Source organism: Rhipicephalus microplus, chromosome 3, assembly GCF_043290135.1.
Source record: "Rhipicephalus microplus isolate Deutch F79 chromosome 3, USDA_Rmic, whole genome shotgun sequence".
Taxonomy (NCBI): Eukaryota; Metazoa; Arthropoda; class Arachnida; order Ixodida; family Ixodidae; genus Rhipicephalus; species Rhipicephalus microplus.
In genome coordinates, this window is record NC_134702.1 from 11,091,655 (window position 1) to 11,111,434 (window position 19,780).

A 19,780-nucleotide genomic window follows, 5' to 3' on the forward strand; every position below is an offset into this window, starting at 1 on the left:
CTGTGTCTTCAGTCACGTGAACGCAATCTTTAGACGCTAATGGGTGGGCACCGCCGATTACGTGCGACGTTTCTCGTTATTCCTTTTCTTGTAGCGACATATTGAATTTCCTTTATTCGAGAAAAAGGAGAGGGAAACGGCCGTGCGGGTGGATCAATGCGCAGCAGCATCGGCTTCACTGCGCGTCAGCCATTTGAACGGCTGCACGCGCACGCCAAGATTCCAAGTCACGTGGTCTCATTTCACATTTCACGTGCTTTTTCTTTTATATAGCCAGAAAAAAATCACCACAAATTGTTGTTATTTGTCGCTGTTAAGTTTAGTACTATAGAACTCCGTTATTGTCGCAAAAAATTAGGTCGAGTGTTCCGGAATGCCCTCCCGAATGTAAAAGAATGCACTTGGCATTAAATTGAATAGCGACCATCTGAAATTATTTATTTATACATTTACATACAGTGCCATCATGCACAGCAAGATAGTTCAGAAATGAGTGCAAACACACAATAAAAATACGATAAATAAATCTTGCATAATTGATCTCCTTAATGAGCGCGAGATGTAGTCTATTAAACTCTCCGGGGACACCTTTTTTCTATAATCCCTCCCTCTGTACCTCACAAAGATGGTAAATAAACTTCTTCTTAATTATTATTATTATTATTATTATTATTATTATTATTATTATTATTATTATTATTATTATTATTATTATTATTATTATTATTATTATTATTATTATTATTATTATTATTATTATTATTATTATTATTATTATTATTATTATTGTTGCAAACTACATTTCGTTGGTTTCATTCATACTCGGTTAACCACATTTCTTAAATTCTTGGTTTTCGTTACGTGAAACACCATCTACACATTTCATTGTATTCTTAAACCGCATATTATGCTCAAAGAGCTAGAACTTATGCCCACTTTATTTTTTTGTTCCTAAATGTGAATTTAATTCAAAATACTATTAATAAAAGTATTAATTTTTTAATAGTTTCATTTTATTTCTATTCGCCGATTTTAGCCCAACACTATGGGCCAGGGTGGTTGTAAGTCAAAAGTCTAAACATCTACGTCTGCATATTTGTCAAGTGCAATCACTTTTAAACGCCCCGCGTTGTCGCATTACACCTGGCTGAAGTCGCATAGCAACCTGCGTGCATTCTTACCCGTAGCACAATGCAAATTACATGAACTGCTTCCGTAAGAGTGCTTCACACATTGCACCAAAATTGCGAGGCGAAGCCCAACCTCTGGCAGCACTGGCATTTCACAAACGAAACTGTATGAACACGCTTCGTACCGACTCGGCAAGTGGCGATTCGTGATGCAAACTTCCCGAGTTATTTCGTGTTATGAAAAAAATTAACGCACATTAGCTTGTAATTTTATTATTACATTGATGGTGACGTTGAAATTCACGGACGCGTCATAACACGTCACTTGACCTTCGTCACTGCTACGCACGGAGGAAGAAAAAAAAACAAAAAAAAAAACATGCCTTCCTCCGTGCTGCTACTATTCTTTTGTGCCGTGGAGTCTCAGAGTCGGTGGCACAGGCATGTCCTGGTTATACCACGGTCCACGTGTTTACTTGCGCTGCTGAGAACAATTTAACGCAATGACCTTTGAACTTTTCAAGACATTTGTTTTCCTGTGAGGCAGCGGCATTGCGTGCGTAGGCGGCTTCTCTTTTTTCATTGTCTCTGCGTAAATACCTTGTTTATCAGAGCCTGAATATTGAAACCTTAGCAATACTTGAAATATAACAAGAACTGCTACAGAATACTGCAGATACGTAAGTAACGCAACACGTATTTCTCCTCTGTCTGCTGATTGCTCTTATTCAAAATCTTCAGTGACATCGACAGCGAACAAAAGTGTACGAAGCCAAGCTGAAGCTGCGGCCGAGCCAATCTAGACCAAACGAGCACAAAAATGGATGCATGTATGGATGACACAGGTTCGGTATAATTCTGTTTGTTCTGTAATATTGATGTCGGTTGATCGCGAAGCGTTATAAACCGCTATAAGTAAATATGACAAGCCACATAAGCGACGTAAAGCCGCGTCCTCACCATGCTCGAAGGGATGTTTGTGGTTCGAGGCCTGCTTACCGTCAAGGTAGGAAGGCCACTGCCGTCAAAGTGTTCACAATCAACCAGGAGTCCTGCTATCTGCTGATAAGCAACGTCAGCGCCGTTGGCGCTGGCGAAGACCTCAAGGACGCTTGCCTAGAGTATGGCGACATCGATGACTTTCATGCCGTCGATGGCTACGACACTGAAGAATTCACCGAGACCTACCTGGTGAAGTTCGCCCGCGTACAGTCGGCCAGGATAGCCAAGAAGAAACTGGACGAGAGGTCTTTCTTCGGCACTGTGTTGCACGTCTGCTATGCGCCCGAGTTCGAGACGCTGGACGAGACTCGCCGCAAAATAATCGACCGTTGCAAGTATGTCGCATTCAAAACTGGGCAACATTTCAAGCTCATTACATCGCGCGGTCGCAAAAGACGCAGCGGGGACTTGGGCAGTAGCTTTCCTGCCGAGAAGCGCGCTCCGAACGTTCCCGCATCGGTCTCTTATATTTGGGCTGGTCAAGAGTACTCGTGGACTCAGTCGACCAGCAGCCTCCCCGTCTTGTCATCGCCTTCGTGCGTGAATCCGATGTACAACGATGAACCTCTGAGCTTCAATAACGCCCCTCGCCAGAACGCCACCAGCAGCGAAAGGCCCTCGGCACCCAAGAACGAGCCGAGCTGCTCAAGTTCCCAGCTCGTCACAGACGCTTACGAGAGGACCATCTCATTGATTCGAGACAAGGTTAAAGGAGTGGCGGTTCCGAACACAGACGTACTCTTAAGGAAACGAAAGCCGTGACTGTTTCCGACTCATGTGTACTTCGCTACATCTTGGTGCTTGTAAAAGACAATTTGCGACTCTCTTCATGTTAAGTTACGAAGCTGGGATCCATGCTTGTGAAGTTGTTTATTTCATATAAATGTTGTTCTCAAAACCTCACTTTTTATTCAGTCTGTTCACTTATTACACCCCGCCCTTTTTTTGTATTAAGGCAGGAGCTGAGGGAACATTAAGTGTTACAACTTCTTTTGAGAAAAATGTTCGTGGGGGGAACTCTTCTCAATGGAACTTTTGTGAATAATACATTGTTTTTGTTCCCCTGCTAATATTTTCACAAAGGAACTTGCCTTCATCGGGGCAAGATGCCTTGTCGGAATGCTGCCTCAAGCAACATTTCTTTTTCAACAAATTTTCATCATAGTCTATTTTAGTTGCACATCATTAACTGATGGGGGTAGTCTTTTTTTTTTTTTAACAATTTCTCTGTATGAATGTAAGCTGGTTGACTTACTGCCAATTATGAGATGAACAACGTTTATGCACAGTGTTTGTTGCATGCTATTTCTAGGTGTATATTGGTACATAAGTAAACAAATATATTATTTCGGGAACTTTATATCACCAACTGCAACTTTCCACCAAGTAACTCTGCATTTGGTATTTGACACAAAAAAATAAGCACTTTTGGGTAAACACTTACAAGCTGCTGCTTATATTAAAAAAATTGGTCTGCCAGAAGAAAGTTGGGTACAAAACTGCCAGTGTAATGCCACACATGCAGTTTGAATATAATGCGCCCAGATGACCATGTAATCGTCGCCATCCTTGACAAATTGCCGCTGCTTTTTCTAGGAACAGCAATGGAATGCAGTGTAAATACATTGGAACAACAGATTTGTGAACATGCTGGCATGCCTCCAAGAAAGATGCCTCGCACCGATCTCATCGAGCTGGCTCGTCAAATCGAAACAGTGAGTTGTACCAGTCATCAAGCTGAATGAAGCTGTGCGCAGTGTCTTGTCATGATAAGGAAGCATCTGAAATCAAGCATCGCTGAAGAAATATGTAGATGGCATAAACATGTTTACATTGCTCACTTAGTTCTGCCAAGGTCCTCCCTTCATTTCGCAGTCATTATTGTCAGTACAAAATTGATCGCATAAGCCAGCATTGAGACATGTCAACATTTAAGAGACAGAATTCGCCTAGCATTAAAAGCGTACTGCAAATGATGAAAACCAGTTACAATGTTGACGCTTTTTATGAAGCTTTGCAGTTGAGCAATTGTCCAGAGTGCTTTTCTGGACAGAAATCCCTGTCAAGTAAATGCATGTTATGTGCAATTGTGACGTTTGTATTGCATTAGAAAGAGCTGGATCATCTAAAGATTTGTTATTCTTTTTTACTTTCTCACCCTGAAGCAAGTTGCGTAGGGTAGGCACTGCACTCTTGTGGCTGCCGTGCATCTACTGTATATGTTTTTTAGCCTAGCATATTTATTTCTATACTTTGCCTTATTATCAAAGGAATTTATTAATCTTTTTTCTAACTTTCTTGAGCCTAATACAGTTTTCCACCTGTTAGAAAATTACACTAGGTATACTCTCTATAACCGAAGTGACTTTTTGTCCATTTGGCTATTTTGTTCCCATCATTATTCCCATCACTGGCAAGCCGCATTTACTGTATATGCTTTGTAGCCAAGCATATTTATTTTTATAATTTGCCTTATGAATAATGGAATTTATTAATCTTCCTCCCAACTTTCTTGTACCTTATAGAGTTTTTCATGTGTTAGAAAAATTCCGCTTGGTTGTCTCTATAACAGAAGTGGCTATTTTGATTCCCATCATTATTGCCATCACTGGCAAGCTGCAAATTCTGTGGAGGTGAAAATTCCCCGCCGTGCTGGTCTAGTGGCTAAGGTTCTCGACTGCTGACCCGCAGGTCGCGGGATCGAATCCCGGCTGCGGCGGCTGCATTTCCGATGGAGGCTGAAATGTTGTAGGCCCGTGCGCTCAGATTTGGGTGTGCACGTTAAAGAACCCCAGATGGTCGAAATTTCCGGAGCCCTCCACTACGGCGTCTCTCATAATCATATGGTGGTTTTGGGACGTTAAACCCCACATATCAATCAATGTGGAGGTGAAAATGCTTGAGGCCTGTGCACTTCGATTTAGGTGCATATTAAGGAACCTCAGGTGGCTAAGATTTTCAGAACTCTCCACTACATAGAAGTGTGGCAGCTTGGGCTAGTTGGTATGGCATGACGATAGTTATAGCGCGAGAACAAAACGACGACACAGAGACAAGAAAGACACGAGCGCTAACTTCCAACTGAGTTTATTGCGCAGAGCGCGAAAATTTATAGAGGAGACAGTAACCATGTGACAAAAACCATATGGCACAAAGAACAGAACATGAGTAAGAGAAAAAACAAAAAACAAGAGCACAGAAAAACGGCAAAGAAAAATCTATAAGAAAACCAAACAGAAAGGTAAACCTTCGAGGAACCTTAGTTCCTTCTCGGACAGAGCCATGGAGGGCTTGCTAATACAAGGCACCTGTTCGCGTGCCATCTGTGCGGCCTACCACTGGCAAGTAGTTATATTATCTTTACCTTTGTTTCATTTTCTTATAAATTTTTTTTGCCGTTTTTCTGTGCTCTTGTTTTTTGTTTTTTCTCTTACTCATGTTCTGCTCTTTGTGCCATATGGTTTTTGTCACATGGTTACTGTCTCTTCGATATATTTTTGCGCTCTGCGCAATAAACTCAGTTGGAAGTTAGCGCTCATGTCTTTCGTGTCCTTCTTGTCTCTGTGTCGTCGTTTTATTCTCGCGCTATAACTATCGTCTCCACTACAGCATCTCTCATAATCATATGGTAATTTTGCTATGTTAAACACCAATAATTATTACAAGCTGATTCAAAGCCAACAAATTAATGTGACCTATTTGCCCCTAGCTCAGCAGCTCTGCGCGTGAATGGTTGAGGTGTTTTTACTTGCAAGCTGCCAATTGGAAACGATGCACACAGATCAAAATTAACATAACATGCCATTGCAACCTATCATAGTTGATTTGCATGTAAGTTAACAACAGGAGGTAGGGAAGAATGTAATTCATAATTTAGTACATCACATATGTCCTAAAGCAAGATGTAGTCTTTGGACCATCAACTTGATACAAGCCTGAAGAGTTGCTGAAAATTAAATGTCTACAAACGTGATGCCTGCCACTTGTATAGCTTTGACATCTCGGTATGACACCGCAATAACTCATAAAATGATTGTCTTCACATGTTTGTCTGGCAGGCGGATGACTTCATCAAGGCCAATGTCTCCAACAAGCTGACTGTGATAGCTGAGCAAGTACAGTTTCTCCAAAAGCAAGCCTACCGTATCCTTGAGGAGGCTCAGCTCAACACCAGGCTTCACCACGCTGCGTGTAACTTCAAGAAAGTACCTGGATCAGTGTACTACCTCTACAAAAGACCGAATGGTCAAGAGTACTTTAGCATGATCAAGCCTGAGGTGAGACCACTGGGATGAGTTCAGGGTGTGACGTCTTGCGTCGTAATGAACTTTAACCTGCTAGAAAGTAGCCGTGCCAATTTTATATGTCCGTGTGCTCAGTGGTAGGTTAACGCAATTGTTAATGAATTCATTTTGGAAGCTTCGAATTCGGTTTAGTGGTTTTGCCTGAAATTCACGGTAATGACACAAACACTTGCATGCCAAGCTTTCATAGCACATTTTGGGAGTTGTTTAAAACTGAACTGGAGGAGTCCTCTGTGGCGCTTCCCAGCTGCTATGCTGCTTTTAGATGATGAAATCCTTTCATGCAGGCCTGTTCAAAAAAGCAGGGTACGCTGATGTTTGCCACCATTTGTTACTTGTGTTTTCATGAGATAGAATTAAACTTGAAAGCTGCCTAGGTTTATAGGCCTATGTTATAACTTCAAAGCACAATTAGGAACTGAGCTACAACTGGTATGATTGCATACCCAGCATTTCATTCCCTTCAGAAATACAAAATTTTATCAGGCTGTGTATCAATAAAATTCTAAGCTGAAAAACAAACAGCTCCTACAGAGAAATACAAACTACAGTGGTAATGGTTTCAATGGTAACGGTAATTGGTTGGCAACAATGTCCACAGCATAATCAGCTTACCTAAACTGTGTACATATATTCGGAAATGAGTTTCTTCACTTGCCCGTTGATTACACAGGAAGGATTGCGGAAGAAAGCTGCAAGGGCAGCTCAAGTATTCCCTTGACGTCTTTGGATATCACGTTTTTTATGACAAGCTTCAACAAGAATTAATCAGATTCCAGGGTGAAATTGTCTAATATCAATGTGCAACTTGACTCTCTCTTAATGTCATTGTCATAAAGACAAACTGCTCACTGCCAAGTTTAAAAATTGAAAAGAAAAGCAAAGCAATGCACACAATTGCTGGAGAAACACAATCATTCTCATCGTTCATCACCTGTAACACATTTAAAAGCAGTTATATCTCTGGGCTGTTTTCTTTGCAACAATAAAGGCAAAATCTTCAAGTGTTAAGCATCTTTCTGAATCTTAACTGCTCCAAATGTGCTGAGTGAATACTGACTACAATATCTTTGAGAAGCATACATTGAAAACAACATACTGACTGAAATATTGAAATTTGCTTTAATCAACCAAGATTTTGTATTGTTGCGTCTTGTCCCAATGAGCAAGCTTTCTCTCTTCTGTCCGTTTATGCCAGGAGTGGGGTCCCCAGTGCCCACACGAGTTCCTAGGGGGATACAGACTGGAGTCTGACTTCACTTGGACACCCACCGAGGCCATCGAGAAGAAAAATCGGCAACTGGACGCCATCAGCCGCATTTCCCAGTTTTCATGCTGGAAGCAAGAGCCCATGGCTATCGCAGACGCATTTGTGCAAAAGTAGAAAGCACCCTCTCCAAGCTATGATTACGCGGGTCATACTGAATGTGAAACTTGTGGTTCACTGAAATTTTGAAATATGTTTTTGAGACTAGCTAAAATCCATTGATTTTGAACTGCTAAGTGCATTCATTGCGCACAACCAGCTGCTAAAGTGCTGTATAAACACCTGAATGACAAATCAATAAATGTGCATTGTGCTTTGAGTTGCACTTAGTTGATGACACTGGTTCAAATAACATATTTCAGGTGGCTTTCAAACACAACCTTTGAGACACTACTTACTCATAAGTAGAGAATGCATTGCCAAAACAGACACATACACACGGTTTAAGTTTGTCTGTTACCACTGTAAAGCATCTCTCAACCTTTGTTTTGTGCAATGTCACAAGGAGAACAGGTACGAACACAAAAATTTTGGTGCGACATTTTTCTGCTGCAGTATATTGCTGAAGGTGTACTAGTCATAACACTATGTTCTAAGTGCAATGGCAAATACGTCATAATTTAGCTGGGCAGCGTGGGTCTCGGCCGCAGTGGTGACGTTGTGGAAGTTTTCAGGTCCCCTTAGGTCACTTTGGATGATGTCAAAGCTGCAAGGTGCAGCATATAGTGCTGGATCAGGCACACTAACTTCTAAATTGATATAAATTACCTTCCAAGCTGTATTCGCTGTTCATATTTGGCAGGTGATATATGCATTTTCATGAGAATCAATCCCACAGCCTACCTCTGGCACAAAATTTTGTGTCATTGCCCTATTAACATGCCGGTGGTAAACACTGGTGCACCAGCCACCTCAAAAACGGTAACTCAGAGATGAACCACAAAATGCCTTGTCCTACGCAATGACACTGTAATAACTTACTGCACTAGTCTACAATAAAAAATGTCATACATAAGCTATGCTCAAATTTATTATACTGGAATTGTTTGAATTTACTTTCCTGGGAGTGTGTCCAGGTTTTGTGAGTATTCGTCCAATGAAATTCATTGTTTTAGCAAAGTTGCCTAGATCACACAGAAAGTGGATACTTTTATTGTGATGAGTAAAAATATGACAATATGTTAATATATCGATGCTTCTCAATACTGCATTTTGAAAAACAACAACTTAAAAGACCCTTCAACTTTACTTTCAAGATTGGAACGTGATAAAGTTATTAGGTTTATTCGGCACACAACTGGCAAACATAGAATGCCATGAAATGCCCACATTATCACCACAGCCTTGGCCAAAAACAGGAAGTGGGTGGCAGCAATGCACCTGTGGCAATATTGGTTCGATTCTGGCTGAAACCATAACTTTGTATTCTTTCCATCTATCCGGATTTCCCACTCGTGATCAACACCACCAGTACTGATAGCAACACTGCATTCCGTAGGCCATGAGCTCTTTAACCCTGTCGTGCTAAAAAATAAACCAAAGCTATGGCTCAAAATGTTCCAGCTGTAGTGTTCATGAAAACAACTGTGTTTTTTGTACTTTGTTTTCAGTGCCTACGTGCCTCCTAAGTGTTTGGACCTTGGTATACAACAAAGGACACTTCTTGTTTTGGTTCAGAAATACAATTTATTTTCGGCAGTCTTGGGCCCCCCTTTTTTTTTTCAGAGCCCAGCAAATGTTTTCAGGAAGAAAAACGTAAAACGAAACAACACCTTCAACAAAGCTGCATAAAGTCGGTTGCTTTAGCAAGCCGTCGTGAGAATTCAAGCACAAAGTGAAGATCTTTCAAGGCATATTGTGACACTTTTCCTTTCACAAAAAGAGCACAATTACAAAAAGTCATATGGCAGTAAATCAGGCCATAAATGTTTAACTTAACAACATAAAATGTTCTGGGCTCAATAAGCATATATATATTTACTCCCACACTAAATCACATACTTTTGATGACATTTAAATTAAGAAACAAAAAGAAAAATGTAGATGAAACATATTCTGAGAAAGAAAATTATGCTCTGCCAAGATACAAAATCAGATGTGGCATCTCAATGCTAAAAATCACATGGCTGCAATCACCAAGTCGTGTTATATGTCTAATGATTTTTTTAGCGAGATTACAAAACTTAATTTGCAGAGACTTATTGAAAGCATAGCTGCCACATTTTGTGAACAGAATGGTGATGCTAATTGCATAAAAGAAATGGGAATCGCTAGTCTGTGGGTGTTTATTCTCAGTAGAGGCACTATTCACAACTTACCTGTACTAAAGCAAATACTTAACAACAAATAATTCAATGCACAGAAATATAACAAAACATCCATGCGTGTGCTCTTCGGTATAGAAGCAATTGCAATAAAATGATGAATGTTTAGTCTATGGCATTAATCTTGCTAAAGCTTACTAAAGACTGCTTATTTCTAGCACCAGACCTCTGCTCGCAATCGGTAACCAAGAACCTTCGAGCAGTGGGGGTATCTACATGCATTACAAGTATTCATTATGTTTCCTTTAAATTATGTGCCTCTTATTGCAATCTGATTGTCTTAAAACTCTTTTTTGAGCACACAACTGAACACAGTTTGCATGGATACAGCGACACAGTAGCTGCATTTTACACTAAAGGTCTCAAAGGACAGCTGAAAGGTTTCCAGGAAGGTTTGGAGAAGAGAGTTGTTAAGGTGTCCAGAATACTGGTCGTACTAAAAAAGGCTGCACGTAACGAGAATGCAAGCTGCAGCAAAAATGGCTGAAGACACTAGAAGTATCTTTAGCATGACGGTACTAATAGTAGTGAGCTTTATACTGTACAGAAGTTTACAAAGTGCTCTGTCTAGCAACTGAGATCAGTGCTACCGAAGTGGCAGGATGTCCGTTAAACTACGTGGCACTACACAACATGCCCTGGCCAATGTCCGGAATACCAATGGTACGCCTGACTGGTTCCTGACACACACTCACTTGGTTCGCAGCAATGTGGAGTTCTCTTTACACTGGTGCTGAAAGGCTGCCCACATCAAACACTTACAGAACACCGTCACTATTATGAGCAAACATAAAACAGCGGTAAAATGCTAGAAACAAACTAGAACCACCAAGTACCTATTCTCTGGTGCACTAGCATATCTACTCCAACACATATATACTTCTACAGCTACAAAACTTCGTAGTGTAAATGCGGCCTGAAAGAATAAACGTGCGAGTGCCCTTTCTCCGGGCTAGTCTTTTAGCGCTGTTTTCTGCTCATAACAATGAACCAACCACAACCAGCCAATATGACCACCTTTCAGCTGCTTCGGGTTCTCCAAGCTGGAGCATCATGTTCAGAATAAACCAGGTGCATGTGCGTTGAAGACATTCGACCAGTTAAGTGGAAGCTACACTGTACGAGTGCTCTAAAGCTGAATGCACCATATCAGACTAACACTATCAAATAACTCTCCATTACCTCTGGTGCTCTTGCAATGCAAGCTGCACTGTACACGTGTAACTGAAGCCACCAGGAAAGTACCAGTCGCAACATTTCGAAAGAGGCAAGTGCACCAGAGAATGGTGATAGTCTCCGTTGCACGACAGAATACAACACTTTTCATAGTGCACATGCTCACTGTAACAGTGCGCCTTCTTTTTCAGTCGTCTCGCTGCGGTTTGAACAAACTATACTTGACTCTGTTCTGAAGTGCTACAACATTTATGGAGTGTAATACAATTTGTCTCTTGACCAGCGCATTTTGCTTTGCACCACTCTGGCCTCGAAAGGCAGTGCTACTGCCACTCCCTTCAAGAGCACCTAAAGGCATCTTCAGTTTATCTATATGCTGGGACTACATAACGGTTACTATAGGAATGTATATGTATCTATATATGTGTATATATCTGTAATTCTTTTTTTTCTCTTTTGTAACTGTGGGACTAGCAACAAACTGTACTAAACTAGCTCAGTTTATAAACATGAATTATGTATATGCTTGAGTTGGCCCTAGACTGATGAGCAGTATTTCACCGCTCCCCAAGAAGTGATTACAAAAAAGGAAGAAAAGAAATAGAAAGAAAATACTGAATGAGCATTATAAACCAGCTGACACCATTTGTACACCCTGCCCAGGCACAACAGTAAGGAGCTGCCTCTGAGCTTCGTCAAACATGCCGTGATATTGCCTCTATTTGGATATGATGGACTGAGAAGATATGCTTACAGTACTACTGATGATGAGTTCGAGTTTTGCAGCTGCCACGAAAAACATCAGTCTAGTGCTAAAACTTAGGCTGAAAAAAAAAATGCTCGAGCTTGAAATTTTGAATCACATGTGGCTCCAGTGTTTTTCCTTTTTTAATAGCAAAAACTTCAAATTGAAAAAAATAAAGCGGGATGGCACAGAGGGCTTTTTCTTTCTAACTCATAAAGACAAGTCAAAAAAGCCAAATATGGGCCGAACATTTAAGACAAAAAATAAAAATTACAAATAACTGAAGTCTATGACAGCAGAGAACTTTTGTCCTTTATAAAAGAGCCTGCTTTTAAAAATAATCAAACAACAATGAGCACTGAAAAGACTTCTCAACTTCCTTACACTATGACCTACCAACAACCTGAACACGTGAATAAATTAAACACAGTAGTAGGCGTCACAGGGAAAGGAATGAGGCAATCGAAGTTAGAGGTATGTGCCGTTGAATTTCTTCCTCAGAGCAACATAAAATCTTGCCTGTGGCTGCGGCACAAACTGGTGACAGCAGTGTTCCTACCTCTGTAGAGAATACCTCAAATTTTCGCTTTTGCTCCAGTGTAATGATAAATTTAGCACATGAATGAAAAACAATTTTACAAAAGCGCACTTGCACGATGCAGGAGTCTCCAGAAGATGGTGCAGTCATCACTGGTTTCCTTTGGACAGCAGATATGGAAGGAATCGCAGGACGGGTCAACTTTCCCAAGTCAACTAGTGTGCAGCGAGAGCCTTGTTGAGCAGCTACTGTGTTTTGCAGGCGTCCCTCGCCTTCTTGCCTTTCTTGCCCTTTTCGAATGAGCTCGACCTCCGCTGGCCCTGGATTGGCATGTACGGCGGCACGGCCCCTTCGCCATCATCCAGGTCAACATAGCAGGCATTTGCTAACGCAGGACTGGACGTTGATCCACCTTCAAATTGAAAACATACACCTCCCAATGTCGCTCGCATTCTATAAACAGGAAGCATGCGCAACCCTTTCTTGGGATCACAAGTGAAAACTACTACAGCCATAATCATGAGGGGCAGTGAAAAAGTTCCTGCAGTGTTGGTTTAGCATACTAATGCTGATCAAGAGCGAAGCCGAGCAGACCATGTAATTTTCAGTAGACGGTGGTCTGCAGCAAGCAGTCACATAATGGGCGCTAAGGAAAGAATGAGATGGGATATTGCGTGTTAAGCTTGTGCGAGTATTTGAAGATTTTGAGTATTTGAACAAATAATAACGTATTCGAATTCGCTTTGGCTCGAAATGAACGAACAAATGCATGATAGCCAGTGTGTAACCTGCTTGTAAAGGTGGTTACACTGCAGTGAAAAGGTGCTATACTGTTGATACACCTTTACAAAAAATAACTGCACTGCCGCAAAGCCCTACTTTAAGGTTAATGAATAGTGTATCCACTGTTTTGTGTTTAAAGCTAGTTATACTAGCTTATATGCTCTAAGTACAGTTAATTTTAAAATGTAGCACATTTCACATGTTAACACATGCACTCTACCGAAAATCAAATCCAGCCACTATTCAGTGTTGCTTCTACTTTCTTTGAACCAAGAAGAATGACATTTGCTCATGCTTTGTCTCAAATAAAACATACACAAACACACACACAACTTGCCCACCGCAAGTTATCTTTTCACCAACATTTCTTTCTTCACATTTATATTACAATTCGGTCTTATAACTTCCTCTATACTTTTCTTGGCATTATGGTCCATTAGATCTCATTAATATTGTGTTAAACACAGAAAAACGAGCCTTTAAGTACTTAAGTACACAAATCATTCCTTATATATATATATATATATATATATATATATATATATATATATATATATATATATATATATATATATATATATATATATATATATATATATATATATATATATATGTATGTATGTATGTATATATATGTATAGGTTTAGTAGGGTCCTGACAAATATACTACTCATTTTTCTGTATAATATGTGATACCAACTATTTGAATTCGATTTGAAATTATCTTGGCCAAATCATAATTAACTTAAAATTAATTTAAAACCTAAAATTTACTACTCACACAAGCCTAGTATTGGCATAAGAGAATGTACAGGAAGTAGACAAGTTTACTTACTGAAAGAAGTTATTTCAGTTCTACAGTGAACTTAGGTATACTGTGATTACGATAAAAACAGTGAAGAGATGTAAGTTATCAGAATGGTGGTTCAGCATGCTAATGTTACAACCTGATCATCCTCTAAGTAGGACCCTTAAATGCACCGACACTTGCTCCATCGCTCTTTTTATTGTTGCAAGCAGTGATAGCAGGGTTCTCTCAAAATATGTCAGAGCTCAGCCATTGCATTCGTTCTAATACACCAGGCCCCACACCACTTATAGTGCAGCGATCACTTGCTGAGAATAACATCTCGGTCGTCCTTCAACCTTCACAATCTCCGAATTCCATCGACTTTTGAATGCTCCTAGGTCTCATGGGGACACGTGTTGCAACTGTGGAGGACATCAAGGCGACTGAGACGGATCCCGAAAAAAGCCTTCTAATACTGCTTGTAACAATGGCAGGAGCAAAAGTGTTTGCATGCTAAGGTCCTACTTTGAAGGTGATTAGGTTGTTAAATGCCGAACCACCATTCTGAGAACCTTTTGAACGTTCCTAGTATAGTGCTAACTGTTTGAGTAAACACAACTTAGCCTTTTCCTACACAACTCCCCGCAGACCTTATCATAGTAACAACTTCACCGCAGAACTGAAACAATTCCGTTCAAGCAAGCTCACTTACATGCCAGTGAATTTCCTTATGTCGATTATGCATCTCATCCTTTTCTTAGTACTCATTATGCTACTGCGTGTAGCTGACCACTAGCTACTATGGACAGCATGGCCTGCTCTTCTCCACTTCCTCCTCAACTAGACTATCATGTAGTACTCATATTTGCAGGCTTGTTTGTTCTAATTTATATAGCAGCATTGTTCTCTTCTGGACATTAAAAAGAGCACTATCATAGACTTTCTCACTTGCCACTTCTGTTCGTTCAACTCCAAGCCTTAGAAAAATACCCCGAGACGTGTTGACTTCAATAATGTAATCATCACTAACTCCCACTTAATATTTCCAGGTACATAATAAGCTGCACAATAATCACCAAGACATTCTCTTTAACCAGCCCTTAAAGGGGCCCTCCAAAAATTTTTCAGCATGGTCATTGAATGCTGCTGATCAATTGTCGAGGTAGTTTCCCGAGAACACACGAGCCAAACATAAGAGAACAGCAAGCGGCCTGTGATTCCCAATCAATTCTCAAAGTCAGTCGAAAATCGTTCCCTTTTTTTTTTCTACAAATGATGTCATACACCCAAATTTACGACCACTGGCTGATTTGACTATCATGAGCTGAATAGTCGCAATAGCCATCACAGATGGCAAGCACAAGCCAATGCATGCACTCGCGATCACACTCACAGTAAGCCGTGCATGTAGATAAAAAGAAAGAAAATATAACACGCGTGTAGCGGAACTTTTTTTCCTCCACCATCCATACATGCTTAGCTTCCAGTGCGCTCATTGGGGCAAGAGAGGAAGCAATTAAAGCATGTTACAAATTTCTGTATCTCCACTCGTACTTGACAGGTTTTAAGATTTCTTGCGGCAGTTAATTTGTCAGGCAATGAACTCCTTGACTTAAGACATACGATGGTTACTTAAAAAAAGTGTTGCATGGCCCCTTCATGTTCACATGAAGCCCAGGGTACGTGAAAAGCGAGTGACTAGTATAACGAGAAACCCAATATGACAGCAGCACTGGAAATTTATCTAGCCAGATGAGACCCTCCGACTTCCACAAGCATCGCTTTTCAAATGGCAACCAGTTAAAACAGATAAAATCAAGTAGGGCTTTAACTTATTCTAGTTGATGTCTACTCAGAGGAAAGCAGGAGAAAAGCATTGCAATGGAAACTTTCTGAAATGCAACTGCAAGATATTATGAGCTGAACACTGGTAAAAAGAAACCAGTTGCATGCAAAACATTTCTGAAGTCTCATGTTGCCAAACCAGTCTATCAAATGAAGCCTTATGGGAATGCATAGACTCATAGGAATGAAGTTTTATAAGAATGCATGCTGCCATGTTTGAGTTCACGGTCAAACGTCTACTGTTTGCCTCAGCCAGCCTCTATTTACAGTGGCAGTTCATGGTAAGGAGAAGTAGTTGCTTTTTCAACATTTGTTGCCAGCAATGACCGTGTGAATGGCACGAAAATTTGCACTATTCTTCAGAAGACACTTCAATGTGCCAAAAGCTTCCTTACATAAAAAGCTGAATTTCACTACGTAGTGAAGTTGCTACGGAGAGAAGTAAACTGACAATCTTACTCGCATTGTCATACCGAGGTTTACTGTTTTGGGAAAAATAGAGACAATTTACAAAAAAAAAGTATTCAAAGTATTCAACCTGACAGTAGCCATGAAGCTACCAAAAACATTAATTTCTAAGAAGCACAAACAAAACTTATGTACAATACAAGTAAAAGCAGATTACACGCTATCAAGCTTATTGTCTTTTGAGAAAAAATAAACTCATGCTGATTGGTGTAGCATACTTCAGATCTTACAGGAGGCCAGCACTATAATGACGAGCAAGGAAAATAAATGCGCAATGTGTGTGCCTTCTGCTTTATCCGAGTAGTCTTGCGAATTACGAACCTAAAGTCAGCTCATGTGACCAGAGTAGCCGACTGACATGGCTGTCAGCCAGCTCTTCAGAGTTTAGAACACGGGCCCACCTATGGTGCTAGTGGCACTTCCGATGGTTCCGGGAGGGGTGATGGCATTGGCAGTACCCACAAGAGGGTCCAGCGTGTCGTGAGGAGAACGTGAGCTGCTGCGTCGTCCACTGCCATGACGCTCCAGAGACGGCTTTCGACGGCTGAAAGTGGGGTCTATTTCTGTCGCAATGTTCTTCACCCCACTTGGACCGACCAGGAAGGCTGCAGCACCAGCTGGCTCTCCATCGGCCTTGGCTGCCGATGAACTGCGCACAGAAAACCGAATGATGGGAGCACACAATGACACCCTCTTCTACAAGCTTCATCTCTGCAAAATGTGACCTTTACAAATATGCCCTGACTATATCAAGTCCTCACTCTGTTTATAATTGTGTTAGATACCTACAATTAAAACTGGATGAATTGATGCAGAGGGCACAACTGTAACCACCAACTAGAGTTAGGATTGGATGAACTGAGCAGAAAGCAAAATTATAAGAGCAGCCAGTTATCAAGGAAGCAAGCTGCATTAGAGGCTACGGACAACCATAAACTGATACAACCTAAGAAGGAAGGCAAGGACTCGCCCAATTTACCGAAGCCATTTGCCAATTACCTCCACAGCTTAGAAATAGTGCCAGTCGTGATGAAGAAGATACAGTCATCAGCAGTCCAGCTCATGACGTCAGTCCAGGAGGTACGGTCACTAGTGCAGCATTTATCTTTGAGGAAAAAATGCTGTTGTCTTTTAATGTTGTACCCAACTACAGAAGTCCAAATGAGACAAGCAAATAACACTTCCAAATGTTACTCTGGATGACACAGATCAGCAAGTACAATCTAGAAGCAAAATTTTAGGGAAAGCAAAAGAGCATGAAGCATGAATTAAAAAAAATTTCTTAGGTAAAAATGTCAGTTACAGAGTGTTAAGACACAGCGACCAGTGTGCAAGCTTCAAGCAATGCGGATTCATTCGTGCCATTCAAGGAGCATACAGTGTTGAGAACCACTGTAAACATCACACTTTGTTTTTAATTTCACTTTCAATTTTACAAGTACATATGATCCATGCTTATTTAAAACTAAATACTATAGCTGGTGGTATCAGTGGACAGATGCATAGACTGTGTCTAATCTGGGACTTACTTTTCGAGGGGCTCTCCACTCAAATCGCCTGAGGGCTCATGATGGCCACTAGAGTTTGGTTCTTCAGTAGGATTCTGTAAGGTAACCATATTTAAACTGTTATTTACATAAACTGCCTTGACACAGAGCTACAAAGTGTTTGTGAACTAGACATTTGAACATAACCTGTGAGTACTAAAAGTTAATACAAACGTGAAAAGCAGGAGAATCCAATGAAAGAGTACTTTGGTAAACAAATTTCAAACCAGAGTCCTTCATTTTCTTCATTTTTTTTTAATACTGCGAATTAAGGTGCAGAAAGCCTCCAAAAACTTTCTGCAAATGATGCAGTTTTGTACTGACTCCAGGATTGGACGCATTGCAAGTTTTTTGCAGCCTTACTTGGTGTTGCACTGCCTCTGTGATTGGCCCACCGTTGACCAAGCAACGATGATGTGATGGTGTCATAGTGCCATTATGATGACTTAACAAATTTTGGCGATCTGTGATGTCATCATGTGATAACTCGTTGCGTCAAATGTGTTGGTCCAGCCACTGCCAGCGATCAATTTTCTTGTCGGTAGGGCACGTAAGGCTTTTTTCAATTTTGTAACTCTGATAGTGAAATAATTTTATTTTTACTTATAAAGGTGTTGGAAGATGCTCTAAGCTTTGACCAAATCATGTTGTCCTAGATAAATACCTACATATTAATGAAGCAATGTGGTGATTACTTAGAAAAGTGTTGAAGGTCCCCTTTGATACATGACAGCATGCAAATTCAAGATGTTTGCAGTGCGAAAGACACATGAACCAAAGGCCACTATCGTGAAACATCGCTATATTGAGTGCATAGCATTATTTTCTAATATGCAGCACCTTTTAATGGGAATGACAGTATACTAAGCAGCACATTTACACATTACCTTTCTCCCTTATAAAATGTGCTTTCTTGTGCAGTCTCCAGGGCTTAAAACTGTGAATTTTATATATTTCTGCAGGACATCAGGACCCTATGTATAGATAAGCTACAAAAGAGAACATCTCACACTAATTTCATGTTTCTAATCAACCTTATTGCCCGCTGTGTGAGAAATTTTCAACCATGCAAGTAAGATGACTTATCTGCTGCATGCCTGCACCGTATACGCACCATGTGCTGTTGCTGCTGTTGGAGCAGGGCCTTCTGCCGGGCCTTTTCGCGCGCCCTGCGCAGTCGTGCCTTCTCCTGGTCCTGCAGCATCTTGGCCAGCTCCCTGTCTTGAGCCTCCATAGCAATCTGGCGATCGTTTGCACTGGCACCCCGCCTCTGGACAAAGAATGACCGAGACAATATTCACATGTGGCACGAGCCAGAGAAGCAACCCTATTTTAGAGTGTGGCAGAGGAGCTTGACGAATAAGTGTCTGGTCAGCAGCACACGTAAGTATGTGAAATAGAAGATGACAGAGACTGAGGAACTGCAGTGTTAAAGATGAAAGCAAATGTGTCTTTTAGTTCAGAATGTACACTGGAGCACAAGGGCAGCTTCATTGTCCCCACTTAGCTGATTCTAACGAATGCATGCAGCAACTGTTTCTATAGAAACTAATCTATTCCAAGTGAACGTGCAACCGTAAGCTTAATTCATAACATGTAACAAAAAATGTCCCTTGCATCAAATTCTTAAATCATCATTATCTGCTCGCTACCAACTGTCTCACTCTAGTCGTTCCATTCTCGCCCATGACCATGAGGCAAGAATAATCAGCTGAAACTCTTTATCAGCACAAAGCGACCAGGAAATGTCAGAAGAATAGTGTACACTGATGGAGGCCCATGCAATGGTGCCACCTTGTGGCAAAATGCTTTTTTCTCCTTGGCGACAACACAATTTTTTTCCAAGCCGCCAGCATGATGG

At 40.8% G+C, this 19,780-nt stretch overlaps 2 protein-coding genes across 5 annotated transcripts in view; one reads left to right on the forward strand and one right to left on the reverse strand.

Moving 5' to 3' along the window:
- Window positions 1-1,855: 1,855 nt before the first annotated feature.
- On the forward strand, window positions 1,856-8,022 carry LOC119182406 (uncharacterized protein C1orf50 homolog). Of its 2 annotated transcripts, XM_037433366.2 has the most exons (4): window positions 1,856-1,975; window positions 3,729-3,847; window positions 6,191-6,409; window positions 7,635-8,022. In XM_037433366.2, the coding sequence occupies exons 1-4, from the start codon at window positions 1,951-1,953 to the stop codon at window positions 7,818-7,820; spliced, it is 549 nt and encodes a 182-aa protein (XP_037289263.2). In that variant the 5' UTR covers window positions 1,856-1,950; the 3' UTR covers window positions 7,821-8,022. The 2 variants fall into 2 exon arrangements, 1 of the variants encoding a protein (XP_037289263.2); XR_012894181.1 differs by lacking the exon at window positions 7,635-8,022 and having other exon boundaries at window positions 1,913-2,467; window positions 6,191-6,368.
- A 4,547-nt stretch (window positions 8,023-12,569) lies between these two features.
- The window catches only part of LOC119182368 (uncharacterized), a 74,691-nt gene continuing 67,480 nt past the window's right edge, over window positions 12,570-19,780 (reverse strand). For all 3 annotated transcript variants that reach the window (XM_037433358.2, XM_075888885.1, XM_075888886.1), the window contains 4 exons: window positions 19,034-19,189; window positions 17,902-17,975; window positions 16,774-17,021; window positions 12,570-12,898 (listed from right to left, as the gene is read on the reverse strand). In XM_037433358.2, coding sequence (XP_037289255.2) covers window positions 12,732-12,898; window positions 16,774-17,021; window positions 17,902-17,975; window positions 19,034-19,189 — 645 coding nt within the window. In that variant the 3' untranslated portion in view covers window positions 12,570-12,731. The remainder of the gene's footprint in view (window positions 12,899-16,773; window positions 17,022-17,901; window positions 17,976-19,033; window positions 19,190-19,780) is intronic.